The 20,399-nt window shown below is 38.7% G+C and overlaps 1 protein-coding gene across 1 annotated transcript in view; it reads left to right on the top strand.

The window, feature by feature from the left end:
* Positions 1–3,144: 3,144 nt before the first annotated feature.
* Positions 3,145–20,399, top strand: part of LOC149029470 (O-fucosyltransferase 29-like) — a 31,338-nt gene continuing 14,083 nt past the window's right edge. Inside the window, exons 1-7 of the mRNA XM_089141885.1 lie at positions 3,145–3,669; positions 6,042–6,132; positions 6,717–6,793; positions 9,479–9,567; positions 9,675–9,864; positions 11,015–11,196; positions 16,536–16,638. Of these exons, the coding sequence (XP_088998011.1) occupies positions 3,457–3,669; positions 6,042–6,132; positions 6,717–6,793; positions 9,479–9,567; positions 9,675–9,864; positions 11,015–11,196; positions 16,536–16,638 (945 nt within the window). The 5' untranslated portion in view covers positions 3,145–3,456. The remainder of the gene's footprint in view (positions 3,670–6,041; positions 6,133–6,716; positions 6,794–9,478; positions 9,568–9,674; positions 9,865–11,014; positions 11,197–16,535; positions 16,639–20,399) is intronic.

The following is a 20,399-nucleotide window of genomic DNA, read 5'->3' as shown; positions in this document are numbered from 1 at the left end:
TGCATTCAAAAAAAAACCTAACATTTACAATTTAAGTGCTTCTTCATATTCAATCGTCTCAATTCTGATTACAATTAATCTATTATAAATACCATCACCCAATAAAAGAACCCAAAAAAAAAGAAAAAAAACCTAATCGTTTTCAATTTAGTATTAATTATAATTATTCCATTCCAGTATAACGCAAATTCAATGGATTGTGGATCAGTTTTCAATTTAGTATTAATTATAATTATTCCATTCCAGTATAACGCAAATTCAATGGATTGTGGATCACTTTTTTTTTTTTTTTTTGGATCTGAGGTTCATTGGGCTAGCTTGTGCTAGCCACAATCAAGGTTTAAAGTATCGGTATCGAGTATCGTATCGGTCAGGTGATTTTAAGAGACGTATTGTCCTGTATCAAGTATTGTATCTGATGCGTCCAAAATCTGCTCAGCCCTTGGATCTCCACGTAGTGTCCTGCAAAACAAAAGCGTCAGATGTGGCCCGACCACTGGGGTCGGGAGTCCACCTCCGAAGGCTAAGTCAGTTGATGAACTTAATCACAAACTGCTCTGCTAGAAGCACAGAGCTAATGAATGAAGAAACGGGAAAGGTGATCTAGATAGCGGCGAAGTGACGCGGCGATAGTTGAGGTCTATCGCGAAGTTGAGGTGTATCGTGCCGAACCTGAGTCTCATATAGTATTCTCCTTGATCAATCGATCCGTCCCTCACCTTGTATGGTAGTGAGGTTTATATAGAGTGTACCTTCGAATCTCCTTCGTTGGATGCACTCGAGCCTTCTTCGGGTAGTCGTTGGATCTTATCAATAAGATCCGTTGAGTGATAGACTTCTACTAGTTTGGGCTAGTAGAGGACTCCTGAGATAACCGTTAGGTTATGCGATAGTTATCCCTTTGATGATGATTATCCGCAGCCGTCAGTTTGAGTCTGCTGTCATCAGGGTGATTACCCTAATCCATAAGTAAGATTAGGGCACGCTTGCAGCAGAATAATCTTTCTTCTTCAGCAAGCCATCTTCTGGATCCGGTTCGCTCGGGAGCGATTCGGTTTTCTCCATCTCGACTGGGGTCGGGGGTCGGACCATGTATGAACCCGGTCTGATCATAAACTCTCCATATCAGGATCGCTTTGGCTAATGTATTTTAATGTAATTCAATGGAGACACGTATCAAGATGTATCGTATCGGTTGGGTGAAATATGGATACGTATTGGCTAGTATCGTATGGTATCGTGGGATACTTTAAACCTTGGCCACGATTACATCCTCAGGGTAGCTTTTTATATATTAATGCAGAAATTAAAATGTTTACTTATATATGTCGCATTCCCTAGGTGTGCTCCATGATGTTACAACCACAAATTATATAAGCTCACAAAATAAAAAATAAATAAATTCACGACTCTAACCCCATGGGATCCAGACTAAATTAAATACCTTTTATGCCCAAAATTATATACTTAAATTAACATTAATTGTAAACAATTAATCCTCTCCACTAACCCAAGTTAAGTGCTTATTGATATTTATGCAAAGATCCCAACCGACTCAATTCTCATTAGAATTAAACCTATTAAAAACAATCCTCACTCAATAAAATAACCATAAAAAAAAACCTCTACCCTAAATTCAATCGTTTATTTTTACATAAAAAAGAAAGAAAATAAAACCTAAACATTTCTAATTTAGTATTAATTATACTTAATCCTTTCCACTAAAACCCAAATCAATGCCTATGTCCAAAAATGTATTCTTAAATCAACATTATTTGTAATTAGTCCTCTTCACTAAGCCCAAATTAATTGCCTCTTAATATTCATACATAGATCCCAATTGTCTAAATTCTTATTAGAATTATTAAATCTATAAAAATAATCCTCACCCAAGAAAAGAAAGAAAGAAAAAAAATATAAACATTTACAATTTAATGTTAACTATAATTAATCTTTTCCACTAAATTCCAAATTAAATGCCTTTTATGTCTAAAATTGTATTCTTAAATTAATATTAATTATTCTTCCCAAAAAAAATTAACATTAATTATAATTAATCTTCTTCTCTAAAAATTCAAATTAAATACTTATTTGATATTCATGGTCAAAATAGTTATTTAAGAAAACCAACAAACACCATCGTGCATTGCACGTAATATTTATTAGTTGAAGCAAAAACAAATACAAGTATCTTCCCTCTCATGTAATTGACCCACACAAGTACCTTGTGCCCTTTAAATCAAGCTACCTACCATTGTACTAAAATCATATATCTTTCTCCTTGAATCGGTATGGCAAGAATTAAAGGCACCTGTCCCACAATTCTCATGTTCCATAGCTCTCTCATTAAAGTTTGATTTCATTCTGAGACCAATTAGGGTTAGACTGAAAAAATTGTGGTTCTTGAACCCAAAATCTTTTTGAATGGATATTGAGTTCGACTAATTTGACGAATAGAATACGAACCAGATGTAATCGATGTGCCTAATTGGATACTTAAAAGTAAGGTTTAAAATATCAGTATCATCGAGTATCGTATCGGTTGGGTCAAATATGGATACGTATCGTATAGTAAGTATCGTAGAATACTTTAAACGTTGCTTAAAAGGAATCAACCGGATATCATTGTGGATCGGGTCTAGATTTTGCTCCAGATTCTCTTTTGAGTTTAGACCCGAATACTAAGATCCGAATACAAATTTATTGGTTATCCGTATCATCATCACCTTTCCCGAAACGTCCCTTTTAGGGAGAACAGTCCTTTATTCCTTTTCTCGCGGGTGCGTTAAATGCGCTACAATCCCTTTCACGAATACCGTGAATGGGGTGCGCACTTTACCCGATAACTACCGATTCAATTAAAATACCATTTCTACCCCTTATTTTATTTATATTTCCGCACGAACTTATTATTAGTCATCAGCGATTCAGCGGTGCTAACGAACCGTGAAAGGAAAATATCTCCGTCAAAACCCCCGTATCTCTCCGCATTTTTTTTGGGGTAGAATTTTATTAATTTTCCAATTGTGGACTAATATTAAATTTGAAAAGAAAGATCCATCTCCCTCCCCAAAAGCTTTCATGGCTCTAGTTAGTATTTAAGAGGAATGGACCTTCTACAGTTCTCTGTTCTGTCACTCTGTATTTAAGTATTTAAGAGTAATGGACCTTCTACTGTGCTGTGCTCTGCCACACTCTGTGGAGTGGTAGGTTGAGTTTCTGAAATGGAGAATGAGCTCAGCAGCTAGTTTGTGACCATTCGCAAGCAAGAATATCTACTCTTTAGTAACTTAAGAGCTGGTACTCCATTTCAATGGCATCTGAGCATTTCTGTATCAGATGACAGAGCTTGTTTGTTGGTTCGAGAAAACAGAGGCTTTTAATTTGGTTTGGGATTTAGTGCTGAGATTTGCGGTGGTTTTCATGTACTTGTTACAAAATTGAGGTTAAAGCTCAATGGGCGTGCGAAAAGTGAGGAAATTAGAAGCTAATCTTGTTGTGTTGCATTGGGAGAAGCACTCATACTGGAGATCGCGGAGGAAACTGATCCCTTGGGGACTGTTGGTTTTCCTGGGTCTAATTTCCCTTTTCAATATACATGTTGTGTCGCAGCTTGTTTCTCAACGTTTAACTAAGCAAAGTTCAACCGAGCAAAGTTCGATTAAACTGGTATGATTCCTCGCCTCCTTGTTTTTCCCGCTCCGAGTGTTATTTCAGGAGTATAATGTGGTATGGATTGTATTTTTTTCTTTCTTTTCTTCAGTTTGATGAAATGGATGGTGAATTGATTGATACGGCCATGGTTGTAGATATTAATGAGGAAAGACTTTCTATGCATCATTGGTAATGCGATTGCTGTTTGGCCATTATTTGACAGTCCCAAATGTTTACATCTTTTCAGAAATCATTCATGCGTCTCCCATGGAGGAACATTATATCATGACATGACAAATTATGTATTATGCAGTAAAGTAAATTTTTTTTATCCCTGGTTCTCCCATGATTGTAAACATGGGCTGTTTAAAATAGAAAAAGAAAAAGGATTGCTTACTTGTTCTGGTATTATTAATAGAAATCTAGACACATCTAGATAGATTTGTAGCTGCTGACTTGGAGAGGTAGACCACACGGAACCATAGTTCATAAGCTGTTCTCGACCAGGTTGAGGATGACAGAGTTCTTGGGGAGTTGGTGGGGTTTTTCTTTCTCTTTTTGGTTGCCTCTACTGACTCTGAAGTTTAAGGGAAGCTCTTCCCCCCCCCCCTTTTCTGGGCTTAATGACATTTTCAGATCTTCAGATTAAAAGAACAAAGTACCCTATCTAGTCTTTTGGTTTGCCACCCTCGGTTGGCAATAAACATTGATGTAATATTGCCACTTCTACACATTGTTTGAGTGATATGAGTCATAATCGACAAGTAAAACAGGTACATTATGACTATTTGATTGCAGACTGATATGAATCATGACATGCTGAATTGAGTGCACTAAATCAGTCTCTTGGTTAGTGATGTAACTGCCGGTAGTAGTGTATTCTGGTAGTATTGAGTAATGATGTGGATGAAAAGTTGAGTGCTGAGGTTTTTCCCCCCAAGAAAAAAAACACCCTCCTCTGTTGAGTTATTACGGAATTTTCAACTCTGGCTTGTATTGGTGCTTTTTTATATTGTGCAATGAATCAATTTTCCAAAATCTGAGGGTGATGATACAAAGTGTGGTTTCTCAAATGTGATTTTGTCTTGAAGAGCTTGAAATATTTGAGTATAGATATCTGCTAGATTTAGAACGATGCATGTATCACTTGCTTAACTCAAATCATGGCAAGATTTAGAACAGTGCATGGGATACTGTTTGCTTAACTCAAGTAAACTAAGTTTATCAACTAAACTAGCTTGACCACATGATCTTGTTTCACCACTCAACCTGATAAAACGTCATACTGTATGATATCTCACTGGAGGATAAAGAAATAAAGAAAAACTGAGTGGAAGAATGAACATTACTATTAAGCTATTAAAGTATAATCTACTATTTTTTATATTTGAGGTTTGGATCATTGGTGTTATTGTTTCATTGAAGTTCATAATTGCAGTATTTTTACATCTTTTTTTCTTGGTTGAATAAATAACTAGATTAAAATTGATAATGTACAAAGGATTGGGGGGGGGGGGGACCAACCTCTAAACATGAGACCAGAAAGAAGAACTAAGACCCCAAGAGACAACAATGAGCCTGTTCTTTGGGGTATCATCAACTGGGGAGTATGGGACAGAAAGGAGCCTAATAGAAACATAAAAAACAGATGGCACTCCAAATAATGTGAGGAGAGCGGGGTTTGGAAGTCCATCTCTTAAAATTGTGTTCCCACCACAAGTGATGGACAATGGCACAAAAGACTAGCTTACCAATCCGGTCTCATATGGATGAACCTGAAAAGTTTCTCAAAAACCAAGACCAATCTTGAGCAAAGCCAAAGGAGCATCTTGATCAGGGCCAAATGGAAGCAAGGGTTTTTCACCAAAGGGGACGGGAGAATGATCAAGTAAAGAAAATGTGGTCTAGGTCCTCTGAACCATTCCAACAAAGGATTTAGATGGGGCTAACCGGGATATGGAGGCCAATGAGAAAGGATTGGGTGGGGAGGGCAAGGGTTAAGGGCTCTCCAAAGGTGAGGGAGTTTTTTTTTTTTTTTTTTTTTTTGGGGGGGGGTGATGTGACCTTTAAAGCAGACCAGGGGGCATGATAAGATCTCTCTATTTTGTCCAGTTTAGTGTCACTTATCCAAATCTCCATATCATATGTCTTATCTTGTGGATTGTATTGAGGACCACATGGGTGAGCATTGGTTCCTTTTAGTTTTCTTTTGATGAATTGTTCCTATTAATTTTTCATCTAGACTTTTTAGCTTTTTCCTTAATTGGTCGTTGGGTAGATTAAATCTGCATTTTCTGCTGATAATGACAATTACAAGTTGGTTTTACCAATTCATTTGTTTGGGCTTAATAGTTGTGTTTTAATACCTCCCATTTGAAGTATTGCAGGACAAGAGTGACAATGCAAGTATCAGTTTATGGAAATCAAGATCTTCAAATGCCTACTACGGATGTAGCAAAAAAGGCCATGATTTCCGTTGTAAGCTATTTTATTGACGTTTATAGTTTTTTTAAAATATTTATATGCTCCTCATGATTCATGAGCTCAATGCATTTATAATTACTTGAAATAGTTAACAAGCCTATTACGATTGATGAACACTGTAAATGTTCTTTTTTACTTTGCCTTTTGCTCAAGCTGACATTCATCTCCTGACTTAGCACAAATTAAAACCAAAATGTTACTAAAACTAATTGCATCTTTTAACAATTGTAAGTGTGTGTATGGATTATTGTGAGAATCTGGATTGTTTATCATGAGAAAGAGTCAAATGATTATTTTCATACACACCGTCTTTCAAATGGTCTTCTGTCCTGGTTGATTGTCTTAGCCATTGGGGATAATTATGATCCTCAAGTCTTAAAAACCTTTTATTATTCTTATATCTCATTTTTGTTGGGGACTACTGAATCACTATCTTATTAAGTGAGATGTACTGGACTGCAAAGCAACAAGTGCTTGATCAGTTCCCCTACTAATTTCTCATTTTTAAAGTTACTTTAATTGAATACTCATTGAGGACCATGGCTTTAACTTCTCTGTTTGCTTTAATCTTATTCTAGCTGCTGTTCCTGAGCACCTGTCAAATGGTTATTTGCTAATTGAGACAAGTGGAGGGCTAAATCAGCAACGAACAGGGGTAAGTCAGAATTGGAAATACTCTTTATACCATTTTGGAAGAATATCTTGAAGTTTGGTTTTGTCAAAAAAAACCATATTTATCTCGGATTTGATTGCATTTGCTTAGTACTATAAAAGAATACTTCTTGTCTTTGTAGAACCAGTAAAAATATAATAATAGCTAAATATCCTCATCTTGCCAGGCTGATTTACTTAATCCATTTTGGAAATTGATATCTGCTTTTATGTGCCTGAACAATCTCCAGGGGGGGAATGAATTCCTATAGTAACATATGTGATGCATAAAAAAATGAGAAGCCTATATAGTGGAGCAAGGTTTTGGGTGGTATTTTGTCATGCTCAAAATGAGGATGAATTATGATACTGATTTTTTGTGGATTCTAATTATCGCCAGAATGAAGAAAGTGGTGCTGGTTGTTGTTGGTGAAAAATGTTGGTTGCTCTGCCATTGGCTCATGATGGGCAGCAAAATGGGATGGGACCTTGAAGTGAGAAAAAAAATGTACTGTTTGTTCCACTCAAACTCTTAGTTGAAGTTTGTGATTGCTAGGAGCAAGTCCTAGCACCAACTGCATGGGAAGTCACGGGAATGCCTCTTAGTTGTTAGATCAGGTTTTATTTCAAGTTTAGCTTGTAATTCTGCCATCACTTAAGTAGGGGAAGATTTGGTTTTCTTTATGTATTTCAAATCTATTATAAATCTTGCACTTGCAATTAGAGGAATGACTCTCTCTATCTCAGGCTTTCCTTCATAAAAACTTGCAAGCTGGTTTTTAGTGCCTTGGTCTCTCACTTATGGTGGGAATGGAACGTTAGGAGATGGACCTCCAACTCCAGATCTTTGGCCTCCATTTGTAAAGTCATCCACTTTGATGTCTCTGCTAGGCTACAGTTGCTTCCCCACCCCCTCTTTTGGATACCGTAAGGAACAGGCTTATTGTTGTTACCTAGGGAGTTAGCTCTTTTATACTACTGCCTTCCTGTTTGTAACCCTTGCCCTCAAGGTCTGGCTACCCCAAGGTGCAAGCTTTCCATTGTTATCTAGGGTCTTGGGTTTCGATTTTTGTTCCTTTGTCGCATGTAGCCCTCCTCCCCCTCCTCTTGTAAATTCTCATCTTTTCCAAAATAAAAAAAAAAAAAAAAAAAAAAATATATATATATATATATATATATATATATATATATATATATATATATATAAAATAAAATTGAAAGCGTAGTTAAAAGCAAGAAGAAGACCAATGAGAATCAATGTGTTTGTGTAACCTTGGGATCTCCATGAAGTGGTGGAGCTTTCACTCCATTCAACATATATAATGATTGCATTGACAGAAGGGTAATAAGAAACAGGCAAATAAATTGTAATACCTAAAGTACTCTGGATTAGAACCGAAACACTAAAGTGTCTACTATAACACCTTCCCATGTTTGTTGTCTCCAATTGTTCAACTCAAAAATCATTAGATTACTGGTTTGGAAGTGAGTTCATTCTCTAATTTTTCTACTTCTAATTATGAAAGTGTAATACCTAAACTACCCTTGATTAGAACCGAAACACTAAAATGTCTACCATAACACCTTCCCATCTTTGATGTCTCCAATTGTTCAACTTGAAAATCATTACTTTAGGGGTTTGGAAGTGAGTTCATACTCTATTTTTCTATTTCTAATCAAGTTGATTAAATTAGACACTCCTACTCATTTGATTTCTATTTTTCACCCCTGTTTTCAATTTCAAACTCTGTCAATTATTTAATAGAGTCCTTTTCCAAACAGGAGTTCTTTCCTGGGTTTATTATTGAATTCATTTTTTTCCATTCTGATGGTTGGTCTGTTCTGCTAGTTATTCCGCATATTGACATTTTGCTGGTTGTCCTAGTTCTGTGTCATCCAGCAGAATTATATCTTGATTGATTTGCCCTTTGCGCATTCTTACTGGGATTAGCTATTAGATTCTGATCCAACCACTGGATCTTGCTATAACTTTCAGTGAGGTTTTCATTCGTGAATAGGAGATCTTGTCTTCAATATCAGTTTCATTTGATTGCTGGTTTCTTTCTATCATAATTTCACTAAAAGTGTACTTGCGTATCCCTATGTTTTCAGTACTGTTTCAGCACTGATTTAGTCCTTAAAACATTATTAAATTACAATCTCTTCTAGTTTATTACCAAATATGTGAACGTTTCTCCTAGTATTGTTATTCTTGAATTTATGAAATCATCTTTTCAATTGTTTCTTGGAGTTGCCTTTCTAATAGATCTGTGCATCACCTAAACTTCAGGTGGCATATGTCCATTTTATCAATGCTTCCCTAGGTTCTGAATTCTTGTTTTTCCTTGTGTTTGAATGGACTGCTAAAATATCTTTATGCCATGAAACTGAATTATATAGTATATACAATCCTTTTGTGCCAAATATTACAAAATCACCATTTCTTCAGCCAAATGTCAAATTTTACGTGATTTTCATAGCAAAGAAAATAAAGAAGTAAAACTTTTTCCCTCTCTATAATGGTTTCTGTCCACCTGAATTGTTTCTATGTATCACTCTTTTTGAAGCATTGCAGTTTACTATCCACTATAGCATTGTGATAAAGTGAATATTGCAATCTCATTTTGAACATGATAGTAGAATGTCTTATCTGTTTTTTATTTTTTTATCTGGTTACCATGGGACCCAGATAGTAGATGCAGTAATTGTTGCACGCATTTTGAATGCTACGCTAGTGATACCAGAGTTGGATCATTATTCTTTCTGGAAAGATGATAGGTGAGTTTAAACTTATTACCTGACGATTTATTCTTCGTCATAACCATTATAATTAGCATTTACTATGTTTATAAAATTATGATAGACGACACTCGCTTTGCATGCAGTGACTTCAGTGATATTTTTGATGTTGACTGGTTCATTGCCTCTCTTGCAAAGGATGTGCACATTGTAAAAAAAATCCCTGATAAAGTAATGAGATCATTGGAAAAACCTCTATACATGATGCGTGTACGAAGGAAGTCATCTCCTAAAGAGTATTTGAATGACGTGCTGCCTGTACTCTTGAAGAAGCGTGTAAGAAGTCCTGGAACTTGTTCTGGCATACTATTTTAGCTCATAGTCTGTGTATTATCTAAAAAATGTACTCAGTGCATGAGACTCCTGACATTGTGCAGCCTGGACGGTCATAATGCATGCAGTCTTAACTCTGGCTTCATTGAGAGGCTGTTTTCCAACTTGAGCCATCATGCGTTTTGTTTAATTCAATAAATTTTTTTTATGTTTTTTGAATTATATTGTATTACTTATAAGGGAGACGGTTCCCTGTGCTACTAGTGTGCAGAGGGATCTGCTTGCCGCACAAATGGGTATTTTGATGAAGGGGTCATTCAAATGAGACCCTCTTATGCAGAAAAGAAAAGAAAAGAAAATTATAAAATAATCCATATGAGAAGGAAATTGCACTCTGCCATCATGGGAAATTTTTCCTGGTGTATGTAAATATTACGTCTTCGAAGTTCCTTCACCTTAATTTTGTTCGTATGAATAGTCATGGCCTTAGTTGTCAAGGTGCCGCCTAGGCATCCAGGAGCTGCCTCATTGCCTTGGTTGGTGTTGCATTGATTCTTTACCCTCCCTTCTAGATGCCATGCTCATGTAGACACCATGACAACTATGGTCATGGCATTTCTGTTGGTGTTAAACTTTATCAAGCTTTGGTTATTGCAGTGGAGAGTCAGCTGATTTTCTTTTGATTTTTCTCAGTCCTTGTGTACAACTATATCTCTCTATTTACTCCCCACCCCCTTACCACCTCAGACCAAAAAATAAATAAATACAAAAAATAGAAAACAAATGGAAATCAGACACAGACACTTGCACACACACACACAAACACAAACACACAAAAAAAAAAAAAAAAAAAAAAAAAAAACTGAAGCTTATCATCTTCTCTGATTTGTGAACTGGTGCTTATTCCCTAAAAAAATCTCTAGTCCTGAAACATAAAAAAGGATGAAATCTCGTCAACGGTCTTTGCAAATTGTCATTTTGTATTGTTACTGTTTGTTTATTGTCCTTTGGGGTGTCCTCTACATATTTGATATTCTGATATGATTGGATTGTCACACCACTATACCAATCTTACTGCACCCTTGTGAACTTGGGTTTTGCTTTGTTTTAATAGTACATCTAGAAAGACATTTGACATGAGGAACATTTGCAGGCTGTTCAGTTGACAAAGTTTGATTATAGGCTGGCAAACAACCTTGACGATGAACTACAAAAGCTTCGTTGCCGAGTGAATTATCATGCTTTAAGATTTACAAAACCTATAGATGCACTTGGTAAAAAACTAGTGATGAAAATGCGGAAGATGGCCAAACATTTCATTGCAGTTCACTTGAGGTATGTGCTTATATGCTAAGGCTGTTGGAATGTTATGCGAGAATTCCTGGAAAGTGAAAATTGAGATTTCAAGTGCAAGTCATATGAATAATGGTTTCAGAGATTGGGCTTGGGGTTTAAACTGTCTCTTAGAGTGACCTTGCTTTATAGTTGGATTCTGTTTCTGCATCTACAGCAGCATTTTTTTTGGGGGGGGGGGTGTTGGGGCTTTCTTTTCTCTCTAATTTCAAAATGTGAGTATACTATAAGAGAATCACAAACATTGGGGAACAACAATAGGGACTGTTGCACCTGAATCTGATCCTTTGGTTGAAACCTGGTCAAACCCTTGCTGTTCAGGCTTGAAGTTGTTCACAGAGAGCACATGGCAGAGCAGGCTGACTAGCGTGGTTGGGTAGCTGCCTCTGAAGCTTAAGTAAGATTAAATTACAACACCACCCTGAGGATGGGGTTTTAGAGCTCTAAGCTGAGTAGCTAGAGAGACATGGGAGAGTGCTTGAGCATTGCCATTCAATGAGGTAGGTGAGGGGCATTTATAGTCGAACCTGACTGGTGAGAGTCATCGAATTGTCCAGCTGGTCCATATCTCCTATCTCGTCAATACTTGGCCAACACGTTGAATGTCAGGTTGACCAACCTGACATGTTGGACTTTGGCAGGCAGCAGTGCTCGTTTGATGTGACAGACTATGTCATGTGCAAGGTCCCGTAGACAGTACGACAGGTGCTCCACTCGAGGCACATATGTTGGCAGGTCAATATATCTTCCCCTGTCAGGCCTAGCACGGGGATCATCCCAAGTAATGGAGGAATATCCAAGCACTGTGGTGTGCCTGAACCAAGAAGTGGCTTGCTCATGTGGAGTCATTATCTTGGGTGATGATGCTAAAGAGGTCCGAACACACATTCACGAGCACATATCCTCTGTCTTGTCTGATGAGTATCCTGTGCTTTGTCCACTTTTACCTGAGCTGCTTTTCAAGCTCTTCTCTCCAGACCCTTCGGACTGGTGCCTCTCAAACATGACTTGGATGTCTTCATGAACATGCCCACCAGCCTGAGGTCAAGCATTCCAGTTCACTCGTGAGCCAATTGATCGAATGGTATTTGATCCGGTCCAACCACTGACTCGAGATGGAGCTCTTGTACTTGGTATAGTTTGGCATAACAGGGACTAAACAATATGAACTTCGCATCCAGATGTCTATGACATGCAATTCTTTACTTGCTTTTCAGATTTGAATTTATCATGAAGTATTGGTAATGAATCAAAAGCCACTTCCATTCATATCTTGATGGATGGTGTCTTTTGCCAATGTGGCCAATCCAACTGTTGGATTGTTATAATACCATTCGAATTGTCCACTTCTTATTTGACTACCAACCTCAAATATGTGGCCCACAATCTAATGAATTTCCCCCTTCATATTTTCAACTATATATAGGTGGCGGGCTAAGGTGGTAGTTCCAAGGTTGGTTAATCATGGAGGGGGCCATGTGAATTGGACATCTTTTAAATTTCAAGGTCATACTTGATCCATCAATGTGCCATATTTTAAATCTTTTTTCTAGCGATCTAAGTTTGATTATACTACATGTTGAGGTGACTTTATCACACAAGAGTTGAAAACTTGAAATTTATTATTCAAAAAATTTGAGGAATAATTAAGCCATTGGCAGATAGGATTTTAGAGTACCTGTGTGATGTAAGTATGCAACCAATCGGGCATTCCAGGAAGGCTCAAAAAAGAACCTAAGTCAGCTGCCATCTCGCGGCATATCCCTTGAGGGGGAGGGAGACCGAACTATATCAGGGGTATTTTGGTCATTTGCACCCCTATTTTGACTCAATCAGTGCTGCTTATTCTAGGAATATTGTGGAGAGTATTTATTTGTTTTTGTTCTATTAGTTGAATTATTAAAGAGTTTCAGTGCTAGTAGGAGTCCATTAGTTGTTAGTTGGGGACTCTAAAACTAAATTAAAAGTCTTATTAGTTGTTAGTTTGGAATTCTTAAATTGTTGAGCCCAAGTAGAATTCACTTTTAGTAGATAATTAATACAGATCTAGGCTTGTAACTCAAATCACTTGATTGATTAATAAAAGTTGAGAATGAGAGTTGCAGCCATGAGTTGCATGGAATTTCCAATCTTGAGGAAACCCTGCGGCACCTAGGAGGAGTGGTTTCTCCATCAATTTTTCAATCCCAGCAATGATGCAATGAATAAGCATCATGCCCTGGCCCCTCTTTACTTCTATTTCCCCTCTTCTACCTCTCCTTTTTTTCTCCAACAGCCTGTGGCACCTGGGATTTTCCCCAAACCCTAGAAATCCAATAATTCTCTGTTCCCTCACCAAACCCATCCCCTTCTAGGAGCACCATCGCACCTCTTACCCTTGACCTTAAGTAGAGCCCTAACCCTAAAGACCTAGCCCTGGTTTAATCTTTACCTATAATTACAGACCCTAAACCCTAGAATTCAGTCTGCCTTTTTTTTTTTTTTTTTTTTTTGGTTGCCAACCCTGGTTCCAAGGCTTTGCCCTGGCTAATCCGGTGTTCAACCTGGGTCGCACACCTGGCTGTGGTGGGTGAGTCTCTCAGCGGGGATTTTTTGCATCCACAAGGTTTCGATACCGGAACCTTGCTTAAGGCACCAAGTTGCTTACCACTTGGACCCCCACTTCAGTCTGCCTTTTAAAAACAGTAAAAACAGCATAGAAAACACTTCAAATTCAGCATTGCGAGAACCTATTAGAGCTCTACAGCAACCCTGAATCAATCCCTAAGCCTAGATTACCCAATCGTAGGGTCTAGGGACCATTCTCCCTTTGCTGCAGACCTCTAAAACCCTAAAACTGTTACTGCCTTGTTAAAGTTTCAACAAAAACCCTAACTGCAGAATTCTAGGAGACCTAAGTTGCTGCTGAAACCTAACTTAAGATCCTGAAGACTGGCCCAGTACTCCCGGTAACTTCACTGTGTATGTACAATGTTTTGACATATTCATCTAGGGAAAAAACTTTGTTTTTCTCGAAAGTATTTTGTACAAATAAAAATTTGTGCTGTCCATTTGTCAACTTGGGCAAGGTGTTCCACCATCCAAATTGCATAGTTTCCGGTGACACCTTGAACTCCGTGACTGCTGTCGAGGCAACCCCCCCCCTTATTTATAGGGTCTATAGCTCCAAGAACCCGCCAGTAAACCCTCCTAGACACCTCGGCGAAGGCATGAATTGTTTTGCCCCACTGGATGCATACGGTGACCTCTCAGAGCCCATTGACTATGACCTATCCCGTTCAGCCCATTCAGTCTCGTCTCTGTCTCTGTTCCCCTCAACGAGATTGAGCCCTGTGATGTTGCCAACTGTGACTTTCCTCTTCCGGATGCCTGCAACCTGCAAACCCCTGCCTGCAATTCCCAAGTCGGCCAGCCTTTCCATTTTTGGGCCTACGCCTTGCCTCCACATCCCACAACTCTCTTCCTCTTCTTTGGTCCTTCTGCCGAACCACCCCTTCCGCTCCTTCACTTTGCGACAATCGAGGCTCCAACCTGATTGAGGTGCCCTTTGCCTCCATTCCCCTCCTCTCTTCATTTTGCATCTCCTCAAACCCCTTTCGATTCTCTTTCCTGCACAGAACCCTCTCTCATTCTCTCGTCCACCCTTTCTCTTTCCTCCACAGTGGGGCCCTTTATTGTGGTGCCCATCACCCATCCTCCCCTAATTCCTCCCTCTTGTCAATCGAGTTCTCCTCTCCTCCTTTCTTTGGATTTGTCCTCAACTTTGGGCCTTCCCTCCTCCCTTCCAAGACTGTCCATCTTCCTCTTCTTATTCTAATTCCCCCCTCTCTAATGAGCCTCCATCCTGCTCCTTCCCTGAACTTGAGATCTCTAGCTTCATTAAAAGCTTGGTCAGTTGCTACTCCCCCTCCTGCCCATTGTCGAGGATCAAGTATTGGGCCCTTCCTTCACAGTTAGCTTGTGATGGGCTCATTGACTCGAGGTCCTTGTTGGGCTCGATTCTCCTATTGCATCCATGGGTGATTCGGCACTAATCTCTAACAACGACAGTGATTGTGTCAGCTATCGAAGAAGCAATCCCTCCACAAAAGGGTGTCACAATCTGGATGGAGATTTCGTACTGGAGTTAAAATTTCATAGGAAGAAAAAGAAAAAAATAGGGACAATAATTAATCCCTGTTCTTCTTTGGTTTTTAGTTAGTGGTTGGTATTTAATTTTGTTGTTTAGCTTGTTAGCCTAGTCGGCTTTGTTGGGCTTTGCCCTTGTGTTCGCTTGTATTTCCTTCCCCCTCCCTCTTTTCCTTTGGTAATTCTATATTCATCCCCCCCCCCCCACCCAAAAAAAAAAAAAAAAAACAAAGAAGAGGGCATTCTGAATCTTGCTTCCAATTTTAGAACATCTGAATCTACAACTGGTTTCATAATTTAAATCTTATAATGTCATCGAGGTTTGATTCTGTTCTTCCTGAAGGTAAAGCAAGAAGCCGTAAGGAGTTTTCTGATAATATAGGGCATTTTTTTTTCCATTTATTTTAGAGCAACTAAGGTTGTGTTATTCGATTCAAAGGAAGGGGTGGGGAACTTGTGAGGCTGGGTCTCAAATGTTGTGGGCTGGGTTGTCTAGTAAAGAAAACTGAATTAAGTGATGGAACATGCAGTTTGTATTGGGGCGGGTTCTCAAACGAATATGAAATAGAGATCGTATGGGGGGGGGGGGGGGGGACATTTAATGAGGTTGTTGGCAGTTTTGCACCCCCATTTAACCAAACAATCATGTTTTCATTTTCTTTTTCTTTTTTTAATTTGTGGGAAACAAGTGTCTCACCCCTTTTTAACCCTTTCACTTCTTCTCCATCAAAGAGACACCCTGCTTAATATATTAAATGCAGTGGTATTGAAACCTTTCTAACTGATATACCCATACTAATAAGATGACAAAAATATTACGATGTAATGTTGTGTTTTTTCACTGCTGTACCTAATTGAAAACTATCTTGGTTGATTTGGTAAACCTGAGAGGAGATAAACTGTGCTACCTTTATTTTGTGTACATCTCACCTCATAGGGGGATGGAACCCACCTCTGAGGTCTGGGGTCCATATCCTATGGAGGGTTCAGATGTGTCTTACCCCCCAGCTGTACCGGTGTGGTTCCTGAATCTGAACTCCCTGTATGATGCCTTGTCTTGCACCGCATTGTTTGTATGGTTTCATGTGTGGGGTACTGGGGTCACATAGGGACCAAAAAGTCTGAAGCTTGAGATTTTATTATTTGTTTAAATTTCTTTCTCCTCACTGGTAGGCCGTGTACCTTGCTGGCAGGTTTGAACCTGATATGCTGGCATTTTCTGGTTGTTACTACGGTGGAGGTGACAAGGAGCGAAATGAACTAGGTCAAATCAGGAAGCAGTGGCCCAACCTGAATGTGAGATTTCTTCCCTCTCTGTATCCTGTATATCTTGTATAATTCCTTTGAGCAGTCTGCTCGAGGCAAAGCATTAAATTGTTTTGATCTCATTCCTTTCTGAACATAAGTGATGGGCCATGGTGTAATGGTCAGTGGACCACAGTTGTATCCTGAGGTCAAAGCATCAAAACATCTTCTCGGCATAAATTGTTGGGTGAGGCTGCTTAGGAAAATTGCCCCCTCTGGACTCTGCTTGTGTGGAAGCTTTCGGCATTGGGTTCGCCTTTATTTATTTATTTTTAAATTATTGGTAATAGTTTCCAGTTGTTGAAACTTTGAAGTCTATTCCAGTAGCGAAATCTCAAATGGGAGACATACCTTATGAGCAATAAACTAAGAAGTGGATTTTTTTTCTTTCTCTTATGTCAGTATGAAGGTGTGGTAAGATGAGGTTGAGGTTAGTGCAATGATAAGGTTGCTCCATTCTCACCAGGCTGTCATGGGTTTGAGTTGGGAATAGCTTCTCTGTTGAAGCAGGTTAAGGCTGCATTTATGAAGTAGTGATGAACCTCCCTAGAACTTGCAGTTATGGGTACATCAGATCTTTTTTTTCCTCTCTCCTATTATGAAGGTATGATGCAGCAACTCTAGGTTGGCTGGACATAATGAGATGAACTTTGGAAGCTCAACAGATGGAACTGGTACAAGTGGATTTTATGTCCAAACAAGAGTTGGAAGTAGCCTAGTTTTATATCTTTTAATTTCTTGGACAGGCAATATGTTAGTTAATATTGTTTAAAGTAGGTAGTCTTAGGGTTGGTTTACGTTATGGAGTCTATATATGTTAGGGCATAATTGGTGGACGATTACTAGATGGCAAACAGTAGGTGATGTAAGACTGGTTTTGGGATAAGGAAGTATCTCAGACTGGGCATCTGCTTCCTGAAATCTGCTGCTCCCTTCCTCTCAGCTAACACCACTGCTCCTGTTTTTTCATGTTCCACTTCAAGTTCAACCAACAATGAAAAGATCCTTGTTATAAATAAAATCCATTTCTCCTACCTGTTTCATAGTTTAATTCTGTTTTTTATATCTTTATATTTAAAAACATTCTTGAAACAGTGATTAGAGAGGCCTCCGAGGATGAAATTAGAGATATTTAAATCTAGAAACTCATTCCAACGGCAGGTCTGGCAATCATCTTTCAACTAGACAGCTCCGTTCTTCTTGGTGAACAACTGCTCCTCTATTTTTTTTATTCCACTTTAAGATTGACTAGCAATAAAAGACACTTCTTTTCAACAAAATCAGTTCTGAAATCTGAGTTTAATCCTATGTTAGTATTACCTTATATATATTTATGGTTTGAAAAACGAAGGCTTTCAGAGGAAGAAATCAAACACAAGCATCTGTAGCGTGGATGGGGATTGCAGAAGGTAGAAATGGAGGTGGGACTACAATAGGACTAGGTGGAGTTGAGGGAAGGGATTGTAGCAGAATGAAAAACAACAAAAATCCGGTTAGGGTTTTGTTGGTTAGAGTTTGTAGGAAGAAGGAGAGAGGTAATTTCTTGTTTAGTTGAAAGAAGAAAGGTAATTTCATCAAGGGTAAAAGCGTTATGTCCTAAAAGATCAGATAAGTAGTATCAACCCTATCAAGGAGGTTGCGCAGATGAGGTCTGAAATGTAGGGAGGTTTGAGTGATTGCAGAAATATAGGGGATGTTCACTTAATTGTCAGATAAATCAGGGAATGCCAAAGTAATCTGCTCTTGATTTTAAGTTGTTTTCTTAATTTCCTATAGTATTTTATACACTAGGTGGATTTGTTTCTTTTGCTAAGTCAAGTTCTGTTTAATTTCTGTTTTTTGCCACCTCCTGTAGAAGCCATCTTTCTATTTATGATTTTGCAATTGGTACCTTGAATTGAGTGTCCTCTTGCTTCTGTGAGCCCATAGTGTTTCTGAACCCTAGGATGATTACCAAATTGAAAACGTTATCTACATTTTAACCATGTTGGCCACTAGTGAGATGCTCCAATAACTCAACAGCAATAATAGTGAGACAAGTTCCATAGTTGGCATTCTTTCTAAACATGGTGATATCCTCGAAACTACTAGCGGTTTCCTCCGTACTGTGATGCTATTTGCATGCAGGTTTTAATGAACCAACCTGTGGCTTCTAACAGAGGAAATAATCCCATATAATTGGAGGTTCTTCCTACTCTATTCAACCTAGGCCGTCTCATGGTACATTGCGACCAACGCAACCACATTGTACCCCATCTCCACAACATCATACACCATGATCGCGGACACACATTTTGGAAATCTTAAGATGGTATGGGTTTACTGAGGCCAAAAGGATCTTGTAGAGGTTAAATGGAAAGGCATGGCCTGATTCTGGTGGATCAAGAATCAACAACAGAATCACACTTGGAGCATTGGATATTCTCTACTTGGGCAGAAACAAGTGAAGGCATGAACTAGAAATTGTTTCCTACTGACTACATTCAGTGCACGTACCTCAGATTTGTGCAGTTGGAATAGCAAAAAAATCAATTGAAAACTAAATTGTAAGATTTTATAATTAGCCATTTGATCTGATTTTGAGTGGTATTAAGAGGTTTTAATGCCACAACTCCGCAATAGTGTGCATCCTCAGATCAGTGCTGTACTAGCATCCTGCTGGCTGACCATATTGGAGGATGTTGCACATGTGGGCATAGTTGTCAAAGCTTCCACCTAGGCGTGCCTAGGCAGCCGCCTTGCCGCCTAGGCGGCTAGGCCCACCTAGGCAACGCTTTGTTGCCTTGCTTGGTGTTGCCCTCTATTGCCTAGCCACGCCTTGTTTCCTTGACAACTATGCATGTGGGGCATATTAGGTAGGGGAAAGCCTGCAGTGCCTGTATGATTAAAGAACTTTAATAGATACTCTCTTGGGGTAAGAGTGCCAATTAGTAGAATTCTGACCTAGTAAAAGTCAATCAGTAAACCACAAGCTAGTAGCTCATCTACTTCATCTTTATGAGATGGCCAACCATATTCTCTGCCTTGACATGGTTCCAACAGGCCTTCATGATAATAAATGCTTCTATTCAATGTTTTATGTGCAACTGATATAGGCATAGTGGTGCTCAGTTTTCCAATTGTATGGTAGCTTATATTGGTAAGGGTCCTAATATAGGACAGAAATAAAGGCTCAGCCTGTCCCAAAGCAGTATCTGAAATCAGGGAAGGTTAAGGAATGCGACTGTTATATTCACTAGGTTTATAATAGGGGGCAGATTTAGGAAGATGAAAGTGGGATATGATTTAAGATGATAGAAGGGAATAGAGGCATGTAGAATTATACTGAAATGGGATGGGGACTATATTAGAGAAAGTAATGACAAAACTATACAACAGCGTATCATCTTGTATAGTAATGAGAAAACTATACAAGATGGATATATCAGATCAAACACTAAGTTACCTTGATCAAGCACAAGGGGATTCTATAGGAGTAAGCTTGCAAAGAGCAATTTCAGATTTCATTTTACGTGAGGTTTTGAACCCCTCTTACGTAAGTTCCTTTATATAGTCAACCTAAAGATATGAAAATTAAATACATCGACTAACAACTAGCTTGGAGTGCAAGTTTGGTCGTGATGGCCCAAATCTGCCTTGAGTCCAAATAGAGTTTTGGCTAAAAAAAATTGGCCCTGAGGGGGGGGGGTTGTCAAGGCTCCTAGTGATGGCCTTAATTAGGGTCAAGGCTGGGTTAACGCGTAGTGTTTGAC

The sequence above is a fragment of the Hakea prostrata genome, chromosome 1 (genome assembly GCF_041222555.1).
Source record: "Hakea prostrata isolate BN-2017 chromosome 1, UWA_Hpros_2, whole genome shotgun sequence".
NCBI lineage: Eukaryota > Viridiplantae > Streptophyta > Magnoliopsida > Proteales > Proteaceae > Hakea > Hakea prostrata.
The sequence above is the reverse complement of the archived record's forward strand: the minus strand, read 5'-3'. Positions and strand labels throughout refer to the sequence as shown.